General features: G+C 53.7%; 1 protein-coding gene across 1 annotated transcript; it reads right to left on the bottom strand.

Moving 5' to 3' along the window:
* Positions 1-4,221: 4,221 nt before the first annotated feature.
* On the bottom strand, positions 4,222-11,659 carry LOC142049721 (DNA-binding protein RFX2-like). The gene is given in 8 exon segments (XM_075077654.1): positions 4,222-5,163; positions 5,318-5,360; positions 7,032-7,185; positions 7,513-7,724; positions 8,110-8,259; positions 8,917-9,014; positions 9,970-10,121; positions 11,583-11,659. Coding segments are annotated over 8 exon segments (996 nt in total). The 3' UTR covers positions 4,222-5,053.
* Positions 11,660-19,734: the final 8,075 nt, after the last annotated feature.

Genomic DNA, 19,734 nt, shown 5'->3' with positions numbered 1-19,734 from the left:
TCAAATGGGGCCCTGAGCAACGACAAGCCTTTGAACAGATTAAACAAGAAATAGTTCATGCAGTAGCTCTTGGGCCAGTCTGGGCAGGACAAGATGTAAAAAATGTGCTCTACACTGCAGCCGGGGAGAATGGCCCTACCTGGAGCCTCTGGCAGAAAGCACCAGGGGAGACCTGGGGTCGACCCCTAGGGTTTTGGAGTCGGGGATACAGAGGGTCCGAAGCCCGCTATACTCCAACTGAAAAAGAGATATTGGCAGCATATGAAGGGGTCCGAGCTGCTTCAGAAGTGGTTGGTACTGAGGCCCAGCTGCTCCTGGCACCCCGACTGCCAGTGCTGGGCTGGATGTTCAGAGGGAACCTCCCCTCTACACACCATGCAACTGATGCTACGCGGAGTAAATGGGTCACGCTGATCACCCAGCGGGCTCGAGTAGGAAACCCCGGTCGCCCAGGAATCTTGGAAGTGATTATGGACTGGCCAGAAGGCAAAGACTTTGGAATATCACCAGAGGAGGAGGTGACACGTGCTGAAGAAGCCCCACTCTCTAACAAACTGCCAGATGAGGAGAGGCAGTATGCCCTGTTCACCGATGGGTCCTGTCGCCTTGTGGGAAAGCACCGGAGATGGAAGGCTGCTGTATGGAGTCCTACACGACAAGTAGCAGAAACTGCTGAAGGAGAAGGTGAATCGAGCCACTTTGCAGAGGTAAAGGCCATCCAGCTGGCCTTGGACATTGCTGAATGGGAAAAGTGGCCAGTGCTCTATCTTTATACTGTCTCCTGGATGGTGGCAAATGCCCTGTGGGGCTGGCTGCAGCAGTGGAATCAAAGCAACTGGCAGCACAGAGGCAAAGCCATCTGGGCCGTCACAATGTGGCAAGATATTGCTGCCCGGGTAGAGAACCTGGTTGTAAAGGTACGGCATGTGGATGCTCACGTCCCCAAGAGTCGGGCCACTGAAGAACATCGGAACGACCAGCAGGTAGATCAGGCTGCCAAGATTGAAGTGGCTGAGGTGGATCTGGACTGGCAACATAAGGGTGAACTATTTCTAGCTCGGTGGGCCCATGACACGTCAGGACATCAAGGGAGAGATGCAACATACAGGTGGGCTTGTGATCGAGGGGTGGACTTGGCCATGGACGCTATTGCGCAGGTTATCCACGAATGTGACACGTGCGCTGCAATCAAGCAAGCGAAGCGGGTAAAGCCTCTGTGGTATGGGAGACGATGGCTGAAGTATAAATACGGGGAGGCCTGGCAGATTGACTATATCACACTCCCACAAACCCGCCAAGGCAAGCGCCATGCGCTCACCATGGTAGAAGCAACCACGGGCTGGCTGGAAACATCTCCTGTCCCCCACACCACTGCCCGGAACACTCTCCTGGCTCTCAAACAACAAGTCCTGTGGCGACATGGCACCCCAGAGAGAACTGAGTCAGACAAGGGGACTCATTTCCAGAATAGCCTCATAGACACCTGGGCCAAAGAGCACGGCATTGAGTGGGTGTGTCACATCCCCTGTCACACACCAGCCTCTGGGAAAATTGAACGGTACAATGGACTCTTAAAAACGACACTGAGAGCAATGCGGGGGTGGGACATTCAAGCACTGGGATACACATTCAGCAAAAGCCACGTGGTTAGTCAACACGAGGGGATCTGCCAACCGAGCTGGCCCTGCCCAGTCAGAAATCCTACATACTGTGGAAGGGGACAGAGTCCCTGCAGTGCACGCAAAAAGTATGCTGGGCAAAAGAGTCTGGGTCCTTCCTGCCTCAGGCAAAGGCAAACCCACGCGTGGGATTGCTTTTGCTCGAGGACCTGGGTGCACTTGGTGGGTGATGCGGGAGGATGGAGAAATCCGATGGGTGCCTCAAGGGGATTTGATTTTGGGCAAAAACAGGCAATGAACTGAATGCCACAATGTGAACTGCTATATAATATTGTGTGTCACCTCCGTGTTGTATCAATGACATCAGAGTACGAGCCTCCCAACCCATGGAAGATCAACTGTGAAACAAGCCGTGCAGCAGTGATGGAAGGATGACCGACTCGGTATGCAGCAACCCAACGCCACACACACCACCTCTCCCACCCCCAAAGACTGATACGGCGGATGGAGCCCAGAGTCATGGACTGGGTGAACTCCATGGACGTTTAAATGGACATCTTACAGGGAAGGTCCATGAAGTAAGGGAATGATGTCGGTGTATTATGTTAAAGGATGGGTAGGGGAAGGGTGGTGGTTGGTACGGTTGTATTGCATCGTATGGGACCTGGGCATGGTGTAAATGGTATGGAGTAAGGGGTGAAGAATGTGCTGGTTTTGGCTGAGAAGGGGTTAATTCTCCTCACTGTGGGGGGGCGGCTGCCTTTCCAGCTTCCCACGCTCTGCCGCAGGGCGGGGGGCTGGGAGGGGCAGGGCCATAGTGGGGGCGGGTGACCCCGACTGGCCAACGGCATGTTCATGCCATACCATGTGACACCAGGAGCAGTATATGAAGGGGGAGCAGTTGGCGGCTCAGGAGCGGCGCGGCGTTGGGTCGGTGGGCGGTGAGCGGCTGCGTCACGTGCGGTTCGTTTGAGCGGTTCGTTCCCCCTCTCCCCTCCCTTCCCCCCTCCCCCAGGGTTTTGTGCCTCTCGTTGTTCTCCTTTACATTGCATTTCTGTTGTTGTTTCTTTGAATTTTCATTATTAAACTGCTCTTATCCCAACCCACGAGCGTTACCCTTCTGATTCTCTCCCCCATCTACCGGTAGGAGAGTGAGCGAGCGACTGGGTGGGGTTGAGCTGCCGGCTAAACCACGACACCCCTGCAAACCGGCCGCTCTGCTGTGGTGAATCTGCCTCCCTGCAGACACCGGATCCCTGGCCAAAAGTGCTTTAACTGGACTGCAGTGGGCAGATCCTGCACCTCCCCCGGACACTGTGAGGCTGCAGCATCTGCCTGACACCTCCTTTCAATGACTAAAGAAGAAATGGGACCACAACAATTATTGTACAGGCCTGAGCATTTGATACGTGTTTATTGCTCTTCCCAGCTAAAGCTGGGAATTCTGTGCATGTCGGGTTTAGGTGGTTATCCAAGCTCCTTGCACGGTGCTGCAGAGCTCCAGAGCATCTCGTTTGCCCGTCCGTGGTAAGCAGAAGGTCACCGGGTTCGGTCGGTAGCGGCTGCAAAGAAGAGCCAATGCGCCAGCTGAAGTTAAGATCACGCTCAGTGGGAGCAGGGGAGTTTAAGGCTTGATTGCTCCGTTGTTTTTTTAGACCATCTAATCTCAACGGCAGGATCTGAAGTGCAGACTCTGACCCAGGGTGTATTCCTAGTCGTTATTTACAGATAAAACCAGCTTTCTCACTTGTCTCCTGCTACTTCGATATGAGACATTTACAGACAAACATCACCCCGACAGACAACAGCACGGGACAGTAAGAGGGAAAGATGTGCCACTACACACACCTTCTTTTCACTTTCCACTAGCAATATTTTTCCAAGTGTCACAGCTACCTTAGTACCATTTGGAACGAGTAAATAATATCTTTGGATAGAATATGCTCTGCTATGCAAATGTACACGAGGCCCCTGGAAAAGCTCACATCAAATACTTCATCATTAGAAACAATAATCATAATAATAATAATCATAATAATAAAAGCTATTTATGACACGGCCTTTATTCACAGAAAGATTTGTCGCAGGGCTTTGTTTTTGCAGTTTGGCTCGGTGACAGATACCCCCCCACCCCTCTGCCCTGTAGTCCGCATCAGCCCACACCCCCAGGGCACAGAAAGGGAGAATAAAGCCCTGCTGGGGCAGAAGCTCCACCAGCTCAGCCCCGTTGGAGCCGCCACCTCAATGACCCTGCAGGAGAAGGCGATGCAATACAACAAGGGGAAACGCCACCGTAGTGTTGAGCATACCCGGGGCCCGCGAGAGCCCCTCGCTGCTACATGGGATGGGCTGGTTTATTTCATCCGAGTCTGCGCAACAGGCACGGCTGTGCCGGCTGGCCCCGAGCGGGGGGGAAGCGGGCACGCCGGCCCACCCTAAGGCACTGCAGTCGCACACCCTCACCCACCTCCGGCCGCAGCCCCGCAGGCCGCTGCACCCTACCTTTAGCAGGACATCAAGCAAGAATTTGACAAAACCCAGGACGCAGGACCAGTTCCCCTCTGCCTGGCTATCCTGGTGAGGGTAGGGGTTGCCCGGGCAATTGCCCAAGGGCATCAGAGCGCAGGGGTGCAACGAACACGCTTTGCGACCAGCCGCCGCTTCCTCGGAGCGCTTTGGTACCTTGTGTTGGCCTGACGGTGTCCCAGGAGCATTTGTGGTTCGGCAACGAAAAAACCCAGCGGGGGAGACACGGGAGCAGGTGGGAACACAGGTCCCGTAGTCCCAGAGCGAGCACGTGTCAGTCCCAGAGCACGTACGTGTCAGTCCCGAAGCGTGCGCGTGCACCGCTGCGCTGGGACCAGAGGGATGTGCAGCCCGGAGCCCTCTCCCAGGCGGGTACAAGAGAGACCAACTGTCCCGTGCTCCCTGGCATGAGTGCTCTGGCAAAGTCAGAGCCAGGACAGCTTGTCTTGAAAGGCTGGAGGAGAAGGGTCAGGTATTTTTCCTTCTTCTTGGGCACTGATTGGTTCAAGTTTGTATCACAGTGAAGTCTGAGCAGTGGGGAAGAAACCCAAACCACCTTCCCTGAGAGAGAAAGCGTTGATTGCCCGCCTCGCTCAGGCTGGAGAGGACAGCCGCTCACAGCCAGGCACGTCCGATCCGCTGCTGACCACGGAGGTGTCCATCGCTCGGTAGCAGACTCTGGACCTTTGCCGTCCAGCCAGCAGTCATGCCACAGGAAAGCAGGCGGACAAACCAGCCCCGTCCCACCGCCCGCCCGCGACACCACCAGAGCCCATCCCCAAACACAAGTAAACAGAAGGAGAAACTAAGAGGCACTAATAACGCAGATATGGGGAGACTCAGGCTTGCGACCATCAAGCCTGGCTCCAGACGACTTCGTCCAGCTGGAGAAAAGCCAAGTCCCCGTTTCAGATCTCCTGCAGCGAGTAGCCAGGGTCGCTGCGTTCCCGTTTCACCAGCGGCTCCCCCATGCTCCGGGATTCTGTGTCCACCTCGCTGCCCAGGTCACTCATGTCATCTGTAAAGGACAGGTCTTGGCATGAGAACGGCGACCGGAGGGGAGGAGGTCCTTTCTCCTAACAGAGCAGGGTGGAGGGGCCAGCACGAGGTTCCCCCTCCCACAGTGATTCAACCCTTTCCCAGCAGGATTCCCCTTGAGGGAGAGGAGGTACCTTTGTCCAGCGGTGTTGGAGACAGAGGTGTGAGGTCACCAAACTGAAAGACAAAGGCATTACAAGGTGAGTGAGGCTTATGGAGACCAGACCTGAAGTTGGCATCTATTTCCAAGCAATTTTAACAAGCAGCCTAAGTGCTCCAGAGGAAGCACGGGCATCAGCAGTGCTGGCGGTGAAAAGCAGAAAGCAAAACCAACCACATATTTTGGGGAAAAGTCTGCCGCTGGCATTGAAGCCTCTGGGCAAACACCACACGCAACAATCCAAGGCAGGATGGAGCTGTGGAACGAAGGGAGAAATTTTTCTGTCTGCCATGTCAGGGCCAAGTGCTGCCACAGACTGAAGGATGGTGCCTTTTCTCCAGCCCTCTGCATCTCTCGGGCAGCTGCTCAGGCATGCCAGCTATTCCCCTCTCCTGGGGCTCTACCATCGCTCCACCCTGCGCAACTCTGTGCAAAGCCTTCGCATTCGCGTCACGGAAGTGCTTTGCCTTGCAAGGCCGCCGTGTCAAGTGTAACCAGAGAGCTGGGGATATATTGGGTTCTGGAGACCTCTATGACAAGGTCTGAAACACTAAATTGCTATAACAGTAGTGTTGAAAAGTCATGCAAAGTTGGGCAGCGGAAGGCACTGAGGAGAGCAGGAGTTTAAAAGTGAGCGATGGAAATGGAAGGACACGATTCATCCTCTCTTGCTGGGAAGATCCAGCCTCCTCCTGGAGAACAGAAATATTGCAAGAGTTGAAAGAAGGCAAAACCTGACGGATGAAAGCCTGCCACAGCTGGGTCTTGCTGGAAGCCACTCTCTGCCTTTCATGTTCCTTGAATATCAATAAAGACAGAGGTTTTGCAGGGAATAGCGGGAACTTACAGCGCTGCTGACCTGGGGCAACAGCATGGGCCTAAAGGGGGTGGGGGGGAAGGGACAGGCAGGCAGTTGATTTGCCTGGCTCCCCTACATGAGCTCCAGGGAAGGAAGAAAACAGGTATGAGCTTCAAGGAGCAAATGAGATCAGTTTCAAACTAACAGTAGTTGCTATATTGCTATCACAAGTTGATGAGGGCCTTTTAAATCTAGGCATTTTTCAGAGGGAAAGAGTAGAAGTGACCTCAGCTAGGCAGGACAGGACCTGCCTGCAAGCCAGGCACCGGATTTACTGGCTGATTGGTTAAAAGAAAACTCCAATCCCCACACACCCCCCAACACAAACAACCCACCGTTTCTCTTCTTCAAGTCAAAGACAGAGAGAGGGGCTGACTGTGCGTGAAACTGGAGCTTGCAGAGGCCTGAGCAAGTTCCGTGAACAGTACCACCGAAAGCTGCAGGGAAAGTACCTTTTGGACCTTTCTTTGCTTGGTTTAGTTTTTTTGATGGGTCTTTGCCCTGGCAGGAATCCCGCCATCAGGGTTGGTGCCCACAGGTAATGGAGAGAAGTAGGGAGATCCTTTTCCTCCCTCCTCCAGGCCGCCAAAGGCCAGCTGATGCTCAACTGCCCCCAAACCCACCAGCTCAGCTATTAGCAAGCCAGGATGGAAGGGGCTCAAGGAGCTGGATTCTTGTGCCAGGCACTCAAAAAGCTCAGTACCTGCTTCGGCAATGATGGCTACAAAAACACGTTCAGGGCACAGCGCTGTTTGTGAAACACACGTGTTCCAACCTCTTAAAGAGCTGCGTAGTGTGGGTTTGTTTCTAGGGAATTAACAATTCTCACCTCTCCCGTTACAGCAGTCGGCCTCTCCCCTGTTGCCTGCGCAACACGATGTTCTACCAGATAAAACATATATTCATCATAGAGCAGGCGAATCAGGTGGAAGGAACCAAAGCTGGCAGCACTGCGCAAAGTGAGGTCATGGATAACCATGGAGCTGGAACACGGCCGGGAAACAAAATATTTGGGTTGTGTTTTATACGTGCATCACGGCTGATGTGAATTCTGGACCCTGAAGGCACTGTGGGACACAGTGCTCTGTTCCTACCTCGAACCCAAGAGTATCAAAGCACTTTCAGAAATTAGTCCTATCCCCATCCTGAAAGGATGCAGGAGACACAACGCTCTGTTCAGACACCAGAGCAGAGCAATAATTAACCAGAGTTGCACGGGAATAAAGAACTTGGCCTTGGCTTTCCAAGGAGCTATTGACGTGCCCTGAGCCTGATGCAGAAATATCTCCAAAGTGAGAAAGAAAATGTACCTATAGAAAGACCATCTCAGCAAGACCTGTCTGGCTGCCTTGGGGAAGCTGGGAGTGCCCTCGTGATGCTTCAGGACTTGAGTAACAACATTATCCAGCTAGCAGCTAGCCCACTGGTGCAGAGAACTCTGCTGCTGCAGAGTGAGCTTGAAATCCCGCTCCAGCTTCTGTACCATGCCTTCCTCGCACTGGCACACCCACGAGGCTTGCTCCTGCTCGGGAAGAAGGGCTGACAGTTACTCACGCCAAGCCTGCACGGTTGGTCCATCCCAACCTAGGAATTCAGCTGCATTTCTAGTAGACAAGGACCCCAGACCAGCTCTGAATCATGTCTCCTCCGAGCTGCCCTGACCACAATATTATTATGAGAACTATATTTTTGTTGGTAGCACTGCTTCTTACAGAAGCTCCTTAGTACCTTCTCCACTACTCACAGTGAGATGGCAGACTTACCCGGGAAAGTAACACCCAAACTGTTCAATTGCCCATTTAACTGCCTTTTAGTTCTGGCAATAAGATGCTGGTTACCAGCAGACAACCTCATTAGAGACTCCCAGTTCTAGACAACACGACCGAGGAGCAGATACCGTAAGTTACCTGCACGTTGGTGAAGTCGACCCGATTGAGATCGCCGAGCATCTGGTTTATCTGGGAAGTGTTCTGCAGCACCGCACGGGCGGCCTGAGCCAGGCGGTTCAGCGATGCGTAGCTCCGTAACGTCTGCGCAAAGGCACTCACTACCCCCACCTGCAACACAGCAACGCAGGGCTCCGCGAGCAGGAGGCCACGGGGCTGGAAGGCAAACTCTTCTCAATGCTGAGCTCAAGCACACCGTGCGCATCAGCTGGGATCACCTGCACAGTCCCACCCACGCTGCTGCCCAAAGCATACCCGAGTGCTCCAGAGCACCGCTTTTGCACCACCTATCGTGTCTCGCAAAGCAGCCTCTGCATTTCTTTTCTTTAAACTAAGAGGTTTCCCCACTCTGCCTCTAGCAGTGACCGACAAGGTGAGAAGCGGCTGCAAGAACCCATGGCTTCAGGAGAGGGGCAGTAGGAGCCTGAGGTCCAATCTCTGCAATGCCATTCAGTCCAGGGGGTGTCCTGCAATTTTTAGTAGGACAGCTTCATGCCATGCAGAGATTTTCTTCCAGAAAGCTTATCTGCAATCCCGGGACTTGGGAACGGCTCAACGGACAGAGCACCATCAGCCTCTGGTACAAAGGGATTGCCCTGCCTGTCCTCCCACTCCTTGCCGATTTGCGTGGATAATTATTCATTATATGGTGCTAGTCTGGAGTACATGTGGCCAAACCCCAGCAGTGATTTCCAGTCCCTGCGGAAAACTGCAACGCGCACACACTCAGTTCCTACCCCGGACCTGCCCCGTGCTCCCTCTGCTTACCTTGGCCCGGACAATCTCGGGGGGAAGTTCACTCATTGCGTTCATCAGCCACCCTTCCAAACTCTTGGCAAAATTACCAACTGCTTGTGTAAGCGTGCCTGCAAAGAAGTCTGCAGAGTTAGAAAAGCTGCTCCATGTCGTCTTGGGACACCACTTTCTAGCTGAGAGCTGCTGTGGAAAGCACAGCCGCTGATCTGGGTAGCTGTGAGCTCAACTTAGCGTCAGGGAAACCAGCTGCGTCCTGAGATGCACTCAAACTTTTCTTCTTATTCTCTAATGTTGTAACTCAAACTTTTCTTACCCTTACTCTTCTGCTCATTTTTATTCTTACTCTGACTCTCATTTTCTTAGTCTTCTTCTTTCTTATCCTTTTCTTATCCATCGTCCTTCTGAGTGTTTTCCAAAGGGTGAAATATGCTCTGTAAAGACACCCATGTGCCCCAGCATGGAGACTGACAGCAGCAGCCCAGAGGGACGTGGCTTTCCAGAGCTGTCGTGGAGGTCTCGGGGAGGCTGACGCACGCGCTTTGCTGAGGAGGAGCCCAATCAGACAGAAAACCCTCAGTATCCCATCGCTAATCTCCCAAACAAAAGTTGACCCCAGATTTCCAGGAGGTGCAGTAGGGGACAGGATGGTTCTACACAAACAAAGGTACGATCTCCAAGGAAACACCTCGCAAGGATTAGCCGCGCTTCACTGTGCATTAAGCTTATGCCTTTACCTTGACTCCGAGCCAACGTCAGAAGTGATACGCAATCAACCAAACTTTAAAGATCATGGAATTTCTAGGGGTCACAAAGTACCATCGACGTAGAGCAACGCGGCAGGAGAACTTCTGCTGTTGCCATCATATTTTAGCCTGCATTCAAATCAAAACCCTCTACTTCAGCTTTTACAATGGAAACCCTTGTGGCAAGCGGTAGCCAGACCGAGTGAGTCACGGATCGCTGCTTCTCACACGCAACATCCCGTGACTCAGCCCAGCGAGGAGCAGGAGCCGAGCAGAGGTTGGGACCACCCGTGTCCTCCCAGCCACGCCGCAGGATACTCACTGGGCACCAGCCTGAGCACGTCTGGGATGAGAATCTCCACCAGGGCCTGGTACAGGATGTGATCACAGTCTCTCATCCGTTTGAGGATGGGTTCGTATTTGCACAGAGTGATCAGCTGATCTCTTGGGAGGGTCCCTTTGTGTTCTTCGTCGCTGTGGGAGGATGAGGAGGGAGGCAGCGTTAGCAGCAGGTTTGCCTTCAGGGCATTCACCCTTCCTCTTGATTTCTAACCCTGGTTTTCAGCAGAAGAAAATCAGCTCGTCATGTTTCTTTCAAAAGGAAACGTTTGATCGCTTGTACAAGTCTCTGCTGACTCTGCAGCGCCTCTCTGTCCACGGGGTCAGAGCCCTGACCACAGCTTTCCCTCAAATCCCTAGCAACCAGTGCTTGGCCTTCGCTTCTCCCAGCTTTAGCTTGAGTTGCCTTTCACACACTCACGTTCATGTGCACCTGGGCATTGTACTTCACTAGAGTCGTTTCAGCAAGCAAAGGCTTAGCTGGTTCTTCCTCACGGACCCAGCTCTTTCCAAAACCTTCACACTCTCTCCTCTGCCCTCAACCTCCTCACCTGTAGCAGCGGGGACAAAATGTGTGCGGCGAATGGTTTTTGAGCAGATTAGCCGGTGTTGACAGATCCTACAAATAGCTTTGAGGTGTTTAACACCTTCAAATGCTGAATGTTTTCAGAAGGAAAAAGGTTTTGTGTTTTGATGAGAACAACGCATATTGTCTCTTAACCGAATGAGGTCAAACAAGCTGGTGTTATTTTCACTTTATAGGGGTACGGAAACTTATTCTGCATGATTAAGGCATAAGCTATTTGGTTAAACTGCAAGCAGAGAAAATTTAAGGCTTAAGCACTGCCAGAGCATCAAAGCAGGATTTTCACATCATTCGGGGTGACCCCTTCTTGTAAGAGGATGTTACCTAGATTAGGGGCCGGGAACTCAGGAAGACATGGGTTACATCCAGGGGATAAAAAGGGTGGGGAAAGACGGTGAGAGTTAGGCAGGACTCAGTGACGCTGGACTACTGATGAGGGCAAGGTACTGCTGTCTTTCATGTTTCAGCTGGGGATGAAACAGGAGAAAAGAAGCCGATAATCTGGTGCTTTCCCCATTCATGCTGCTATACCGGGAAAAAAGCAAACAATCGCAGCCTGCTTTATTCAGTGTGGAAAGGAAAATGTTTTCTTTCCCTTTGTAATAAAAGGAACAAGAATACGTTGTCCTCATCTACTGCGCCTCCCATTATATTTTCTCTGGAGCTTGAGAAATGTCTCTGTGGTAATTTGAGGGTACAATGGAAAATATAATTGGACAAAGACATACCAGCAGCAGTTGTACTTCAGAGGAGGCTCGGAGATGGCCAGGGTTTGTGTCGTGGCTTAGCCGGCAGCTCAACCCCACCCAGTCGCTCGCTCACTCCCCCACCGGTAGATGGGGGAGAGAATCAGAAGGGTAACGCTCGTGGGTTGGGATAAGAGCAGTTTAATAATGAAAATTCAAAGAAACAACAACAGAAATGCAATGTAAAGGAGAACAACGAGAGGCGCAAAACCCCGGGGTAGGGGGGAAGGGAGGGGAGAGGGGGAACGAACCGCTCAAACGAACCGCACGTGCCGCAGCCGCTCACTGCCCACCGACCCAATGCCGCACCGTTCCCGAGCCGCCAACTGCTCCCCCTTCATATACTGCTCCTGGTGTCACATGGTATGGCATGAACATGCCATTGGCCAGTCGGGGTCACCCGCCCCCACCATGGCCCTGCCCCTCCCAGCCCCCCGCCCTGCGGCAGAGCATGGGAAGCTGGAAAGGCAGCCGCCCCCCCACAGTGAGGAGAATTAACCCCTTCTCAGCCAAAACCAGCACATTCTCCACCCCTTATTCCATACCATTTACACCATGCCCAGGTCCCATACGATGCAATACAACCGTACCAACCACCACCCCTCCCCTACCCATCCTTTAACATAATACACCGACATCATTCCCTTACTTCATTGACCTTCCCTGTAAGATATCCCTTAAAATGTCCATTGAGTTCACCCAGTCCATGACTCTGGGCTCCATCTGCCGTATCAGTCTTTGGGGGTGGGAGAGGTGGTGTGTGTGGCGTTGGGTTGCTGCATACCGAGTCGGTCATCCTTCCATCACTGCTGCACGGCTTGTTTCATAGTTGATCTTCCATGGGTTGGGAGGCTCGTACTCTGATGTCATTGATACAACACGGAGGTGACACACAATATTATATAGCAGTTCACATTGTGGCATTCAGTTCATTGCCTGTTTTTGCCCAAAATCAAACCCCCTTGAGGCACCCATCGGATTTCTCCATCCTCCCGCATCACCCACCAAGTGCACCCAGGTCCTCGAGCAAAAGCAATCCCACGCGTGGGTTTGCCTTTGCCTGAGGCAGGAAGGACCCAGACTCTTTTGCCCAGCATACTTTTTGCGTGCACTGCAGGGACTCTGTCCCCTTCCACAGTATGTAGGATTTCTGACTGGGCAGGGCCAGCTCGGTTGGCAGATCCCCTCGTGTTGACTAACCACGTGGCTTTTGCTGAATGTGTATCCCAGTGCTTGAATGTCCCACCCCCGCATTGCTCTCTGTGTCGTTTTTAAGAGTCCATTGTACCGTTCAATTTTCCCAGAGGCTGGTGTGTGACAGGGGATGTGACACACCCACTCAATGCCGTGCTCTTTGGCCCAGGTGTCTATGAGGCTATTCTGGAAATGAGTCCCCTTGTCTGACTCAGTTCTCTCTGGGGTGCCATGTCGCCACAGGACTTGTTGTCTGAGAGCCAGGAGAGTGTTCCGGGCAGTGGTGTGGGGGACAGGAGATGTTTCCAGCCAGCCCGTGGTTGCTTCTACCATGGTGAGCGCATGGCGCTTGCCTTGGCGGGTTTGTGGGAGTGTGATATAGTCAATCTGCCAGGCCTCCCCGTATTTATACTTCAGCCATCGTCTCCCATACCACAGAGGCTTTACCCGCTTCGCTTGCTTGATTGCAGCACACGTGTCACATTCGTGGATAACCTGCGCAATAGCGTCCATGGCCAAGTCCACCCCTCGATCACAAGCCCACCTGTATGTTGCATCTCTCCCTTGATGTCCTGACGTGTCATGGGCCCACCGAGCTAGAAATAGTTCACCCTTATGTTGCCAGTCCAGATCCACCTCAGCCACTTCAATCTTGGCAGCCTGATCTACCTGCTGGTTGTTCCGATGTTCTTCAGTGGCCCGACTCTTGGGGACGTGAGCATCCACATGCCGTACCTTTACAACCAGGTTCTCTACCCGGGCAGCAATATCTTGCCACATTGTGACGGCCCAGATGGCTTTGCCTCTGCGCTGCCAGTTGCTTTGATTCCACTGCTGCAGCCAGCCCCACAGGGCATTTGCCACCATCCAGGAGACAGTATAAAGATAGAGCACTGGCCACTTTTCCCATTCAGCAATGTCCAAGGCCAGCTGGATGGCCTTTACCTCTGCAAAGTGGCTCGATTCACCTTCTCCTTCAGCAGTTTCTGCTACTTGTCGTGTAGGACTCCATACAGCAGCCTTCCATCTCCGGTGCTTTCCCACATGGTGACAGGACCCATCGGTGAACAGGGCATACTGCTTCTCCTCATCTGGCAGTTTGTTAGAGAGTGGGGCTTCTTCAGCACGTGTCACCTCCTCCTCTGGTGATATTCCAAAGTCTTTGCCTTCTGGCCAGTCCATAATCACTTCCAAGATTCCTGGGCGACCGGGGTTTCCTACTCGAGCCCGCTGGGTGATCAGCGCGACCCATTTACTCCGCGTAGCATCAGTTGCATGGTGTGTAGAGGGGAGGTTCCCTCTGAACATCCAGCCCAGCACTGGCAGTCGGGGTGCCAGGAGCAGCTGTGCCTCAGTACCAACCACTTCTGAAGCAGCTCGGACCCCTTCATATGCTGCCAATATCTCTTTTTCAGTTGGAGTATAGCGGGCTTCGGACCCTCTGTATCCCCGACTCCAAAACCCTAGGGGTCGACCCCGGGTCTCCCCTGGTGCTTTCTGCCAGAGGCTCCAGGTAGGGCCATTCTCCCCGGCTGCAGTGTAGAGCACATTTTTTACATCTTGTCCTGCCCAGACTGGCCCAAGAGCTACTGCATGAACTATTTCTCGTTTAATCTGTTCAAAGGCTTGTCGTTGCTCAGGGCCCCATTTGAAATCATTCTTCTTCCGGGTCACTTGATAGAGAGGGCTTACGATCAGACTGTAGTGTGGAATATGCATTCTCCAAAAACCCACAACGCCCAAGAAAGCTTCCGTCTCCTTTTTGCTAGTTGGTGGAGACATGGCTGCTATTTTCTTGATCACATCCATTGGAATCTGACGACGACCATCTTGCCATTTGATTCCTAAGAACTGGATTTCTCGTGCGGGTCCCTTTCACCTTACTTTGTTTTATGGCAAAACCAGCTTTCAGAAGGATTTGGACTATTTTCTCTCCTTTCTCAAAAAGGAGAGAAAACTCCGCTGTGTTGCCCCACACAATGATGTCATCAATGTATTGAAGGTGTTCTGGAGCTTCTCCCTGTTCCAGTACAGTCTGAATCAGTCCATGGCAAATGGTAGGACTGTGTTTCCACCCCTGGGGCAGTCGATTCCAGGTGTACTGGACGCCCGCCCATGTGAAAGCAAACTGTGGCCTGCACTCTGCTGCCAGAGGGATTGAGAAGAATGCGTTAGCAACATCGGTTGTGGCATACCACTTGGCCGCCTTGGACTCCAGTTCGTATTGAAGTTCTAGCATGTCTGGCACAGCAGCACTCAACGCTGGAGTGACTTCATTCAGGACACGATAGTCTACTGTTAACCTCCACTCTCCATTAGACTTCCGCACTGGCCACATGGGACTGTTAAAGGGTGAGTGGATCTTACTGATGACTCCTTGGCTCCTCAGTTGGTGCATGAGTTCATGGATGGGGATGAGACAGTCTCTGTTGGTGCGATATTGCCACCGGTGCACTGCTGTGGTGGCGATTGGCACCTGTTGTTCTTTAACCTTCAGCAACCCCACAACAGAAGGGTCCTTCGAGAGGCCAGGCAAGGTAGACAGCTGTTTAGTTTCCTTCGTCTCCAAGGCAGCTACACCAAAAGCCCACCTGTACCCTTTTGGGTCCTTGACATACCCTCTCCTGAGATGGTCTATGCCAAGGATGCACGGAGCCTCGGGGCCAGTCACAATGGGGTGCTTCTGCCACTCATTGCCAGTTAGGCTCACTTTGGCCTCCAATACAGTTAGCTCTTGGGATCCCCCTGTCACTCCAGCAATGCTGATGGGTTCTGCCCCTTTCTAGTTTGATGGCATTAAGGTGCACTGTGCGCCGGTGTCCACTAAAGCTTTATGCTCCTGTGGGTCGGACGTGCCAGGCCATCGCATCCACACAGTCCAGTAAGCCCAGTTATCCCTTTCCTCCACCCGGCTGGAGGCAGGGCCCCTCTGGTCCTGATCGTGGCAGTCACAACTCACCTCCTGCAAATGTGAATCAGGAGTCCCTCTATTACGCTTAGAAATAAAACCAGCGCTTCTACTCCTCTGTCTGGGGACTTGCTCAATGGAAACTGGAGCAGCAGCTTTCCTGGAAGAGCCTCCCTGAGTGCCTGTTCTTCCTTGCAGTTCACGCACTCGTGCCTGTAGGGTCGAGGTAGGCTTGCCATCCCACCTCATCATGTCCTCTCCGTGGTCACGCAGGTAGAACCATAGGGTGGCCCGTGGTGTGTATCCCCTCCTTTGAGCCAAAGGACGCTTATTCCTAACAGCTGAGACACTACCCTGTCGAGGTGGGGAGTAGGACAGATCTTCTTTGAGTTGCTGGACCTCTTGGGATAGTTTCTCCACAGCAGAGACGAGCGAGGAAGAGAGATTTGTTTCATAATCCCGGAGTCTATCGATCACCTCCGCCACCGTTGGTGTCTCGTCACCTTTCCAGGACATCACTGCCAATGACTTTGCATGCGAAGATGGTGCGCTCCGTACAAACTTGCGCCACGTGGGTCGTGTGCACTCGGCTTCATCTGGATCTTTGGAGGACCGTTGATCGTCCAGGTCACCATAAATCACCTCAAACACAGCTAATTCCCTTAGATGCTGGATGCCTTTCTCCACAGTTGTCCATTTTCCTGGGCGATATGTAACATCTTCTTTAAAGGGATACCTTTCCTTCACTCCGGGCAGGAGTCGCCTCCAGAGGCTGAGGGCTTGTGGTTTTTTCCCAGTTGCTTTGTCAACGCCCCCTTCCCCAGAAAGGGATCCCAGTTGTCTGGCTTCTTTTGCCTCTAGTTCCAGGCTACTGGCCCCATTATGCCAGCATCGGAGCAGCCAGGTGACAATGTGCTCACCTCAACGATGGCTATAATCTTTTTGCATATCTCGCAACTGGCTGAAGGACAGGGATCGGGTGGTCTCTATTTCATTTATGACTTCTTCCTCCTCTCCCCGTGACGGCCCTGGTTCTTCATCATCCCGTTTTAAACAAGTTGATGTCCGCCTCCAATATTTCATCTTGTGTATGGGGGCAACTGATACTGGTACGGGTTGATTCTCTGAGCCAGCTCCGGTACTTGTCGTGGGGGTTTGAGTGGCTGCAGTGCCTGTCCTCAGGGCTGGAGTGACTACAGTGCCAGTCACTTTGCATTTCAACCTAGAGACATTCTCTTCCCCCTGGGGGCACTGACTACTGTTGGGCAGGGCTCGGTATGCATGGGCCAGGCCCCAGCACCTTGCAGTTAGCTGTGTCTCTCTGGAGTTCCCAGCGTAACAACATACTTTCTCCAAATATTCTACTAGTTGTTTAGGATTCTGCACTTGCTCGGGGGTGAAACTCCAAAACACTGGGGGTGCCCACTGCCCTCGGTATTTGCCCATGCCCATGCTATCCCACATGCCCTGCCACTCGTAACTATCAAGCCTTGGGGCAGATTTCTGGGTGATATTCTTCAGTTGCTTAGTCCAAACCAAAACAACGTGCCCAAAAACTAACAATAAGTGCACCTTAACCACCCAAGGATGGTCAAGATACAAAAAGGTTGTTGTAACAAAGGCACAGACATCATAGCACAAAGTTGCAAAGGTGCGGCTCTGTATTTCCTCCATATAAAATCTCTCCGAGGAGGAGGTATAGTTGCTAAGTGCCTCAACAAGGTGGTATCCCAAATACAGTAACCGTTTCAGCAAAAAACACCCAAATACCCGATAAAGCTGAAAATGAATGTTTGTGTAAGAAATCTCATAGGAAAAATGTTACTAATCACAGCAGAACACAGCAGACTAAACAAACCCACACCGATCTTTAACACCAACTGCAAAAAGAACAACATGGTGCTGTGACCAGCAGCTGTTATTATCTCTAACCCTTGAGCCCCACGTTGGGCACAAAAAGACTGTCGTGGTTTAGCCGGCAGCTCAACCCCACCCAGTCGCTCGCTCACTCCCCCACCGGTAGATGGGGGAGAGAATCAGAAGGGTAACGCTCGTGGGTTGGGATAAGAGCAGTTTAATAATGAAAATTCAAAGAAACAACAGAAATGCAATGTAAAGGAGAACAACGAGAGGCGCAAAGCCCCGGGGGAGGGGGGAAGGGAGGGGAGAGGGGGAACGAACCGCTCAAACGAACCGCACGTGCCGCAGCCGCTCACTGCCCACCGACCCAACGCCACGCCGCTCCTGAGCCGCCAACTGCTCCCCCTTCATATACTGCTCCTGGTGTCACATGGTATGGCATGAACGTGCCGTTGGCCAGTTGGGGTCAGCCACCCCCACCATGGCCCTGCCCCTCCCAGTCCCCCGCCACGAGGCAGAGCTCAGAAAGCTGGAAGAGTAGCCAACCCCCCACAGTGAGAGAATTAACCCCTTCTCAGCCTAAACCAGCACAAGGGGTAATATGCCCGTTACACCAAAGTTCACGGAGGGGAGAAGCGTCTGAAAGGTCAGGCTGCAGCTCTGCACGGGGCCACAAGAAGCATTTTCTAATTATGCTTCCAGACTAGGTGTGGAGGATGGGAGCAGCGAGACAGGGATGTGCCGGCTGACAGGTCATTCCTGCTCTCACCCCTTGGGAATGGGAAGCTTTACCGTCAGCCTCTCCCTCTGTGTCCTTGCTCGCTTCACTCCCCCTCTGGATTATCCCGTCTTGCGGGGACGGCTGGACCAGCCTGAACCTTCCTTCGGATACCAGCTCTCAGGGCGGGAACGAGGGCCTTATTTCCCCCTGGGGAGCAGAGCAGCCCCTCCTGACCCCGAGCGTACCCGGCTGCAGGTGGAAAGCGAAGCGCAGCTCAGAATGCTGCCGTTAGAAGGCGCCCCCGGCCCCGTTCGGCTCGCTGCTGGCTCCATCGCCCCTCCCCGGGGGGCAAATCCCTGCAGAGACTCCGGCGCGAGCGTTGCTGCGGGGCTGGGCTGGCAGGCCGGGGAGCTGCCGGGCTCGGCAATGGGACCCCAGCGAAGGGCGGGGGAAGCGGGGCTGCCTGCGCGGCCCCTTGCTGCCTGCCAGGGACAGGCCGTGCCCGCGCGTGGGCAAAGGCTGGTTGGCAGCAGCAGGTACTTCCAGTCTAGAGGCAACGTAGATGGGGGGGGGGGGGGTGGAGTTCGGCCCTGTAGTGTCCTGCCACCCTTTGCAAGTTCAGGTGAGGTGTGCCCTCGTTGTCCCCTGCCACCAAGTGCCACCACCCTTCAGGGACCGTGGCTGTTGGCAGCTCCCCTGCCAGGCAGGCCACCTCTCACCCCAGGACATTCTCTTCCACCCACCATCTCACCGACACACGCTTCCCAACCAGCAGAGAGCGGCAGGAGGTGGTACGGGAGTGACAGCAAGTGCACCGCCCCCAGGGAAAACGGGGGGCTTGTGACACCCCAGAAGAGGTTCGGCATTGCTGGTCCCCGGGACTCATCCCAGAAGGACGAGCTTTGAGCTGGAGAGTGCGGCACAGCCCGGGGATTCATCGGCAGCAGCCCTGCATGGCTGGGGCAGGGTGTTTGGGCAGGGGAGACTGCAGTGCTGCAGCCGGGGACCAGGCTGCCCGCATGGAAGGTGCTGCCAGTCTGGTGACAGGTTGTTCTGAGAGCTCAGGGTGGACGCGTGTCGAGCCCTTGGCTGGTCCTTGTGGCCACAGGGCACAGAGCAACATCGGCTAAAGCCCATGCCTGCACAGATGGGCAGCTCCGGTTCTCGGCCGCCTGGGCAGCCCACCATGCCCTGGCACGGCCACCCTGCCTGCCCAAGCCCCCGCTGCTCTGACAGCCATGTCCCCATCTCCACGCTGCCCATGGTGGTGGGTCAAGCATCAAGGATGAGTTTCATCGCGGGCCTCCTTCCCCATCTCATACTGAAGCTATGGGCCATCCTGCCCCACAGTGTCACCCCCTCCCAGGGGGCCTGTGCCCTTCCCTGGGCTTCAGCCCATTCTTGGGGCTCTTCTGCTCCCTCTCCTTGGGATGAGGAACATTGCTGCAGGAAGAAAGACCTTTGCCTGTCACTCTGGCAGCACCAGGAGCCCAAAGAGTGCCCTGGAATCAACCCTCCTTCCACCTCCAGGTCACTCTTACTGCCTCTGCACAAGACACAGAAACTGAGGCACAGATCAAGATGCCTCATGGCAGCAGTTCACCACCCTGCTGGGCACCACCGGGCACCACTGGGTACCGGTACCAGTGCCAGTGGCTCTGCCCCTCCCCTGCCCACCTGGCCTGGCTTAGCAATCATGGCTGCTCCCGGGGCTGAGCTGGGGCTGTTTAACC

This window comes from Phalacrocorax aristotelis, chromosome W (assembly GCF_949628215.1).
Source record: "Phalacrocorax aristotelis chromosome W, bGulAri2.1, whole genome shotgun sequence".
NCBI classification, from domain to species: domain Eukaryota; kingdom Metazoa; phylum Chordata; class Aves; order Suliformes; family Phalacrocoracidae; genus Phalacrocorax; species Phalacrocorax aristotelis.
Note: the sequence above shows the minus strand (reverse complement) of the source record. Positions and strands in the feature narration are given on the sequence as shown.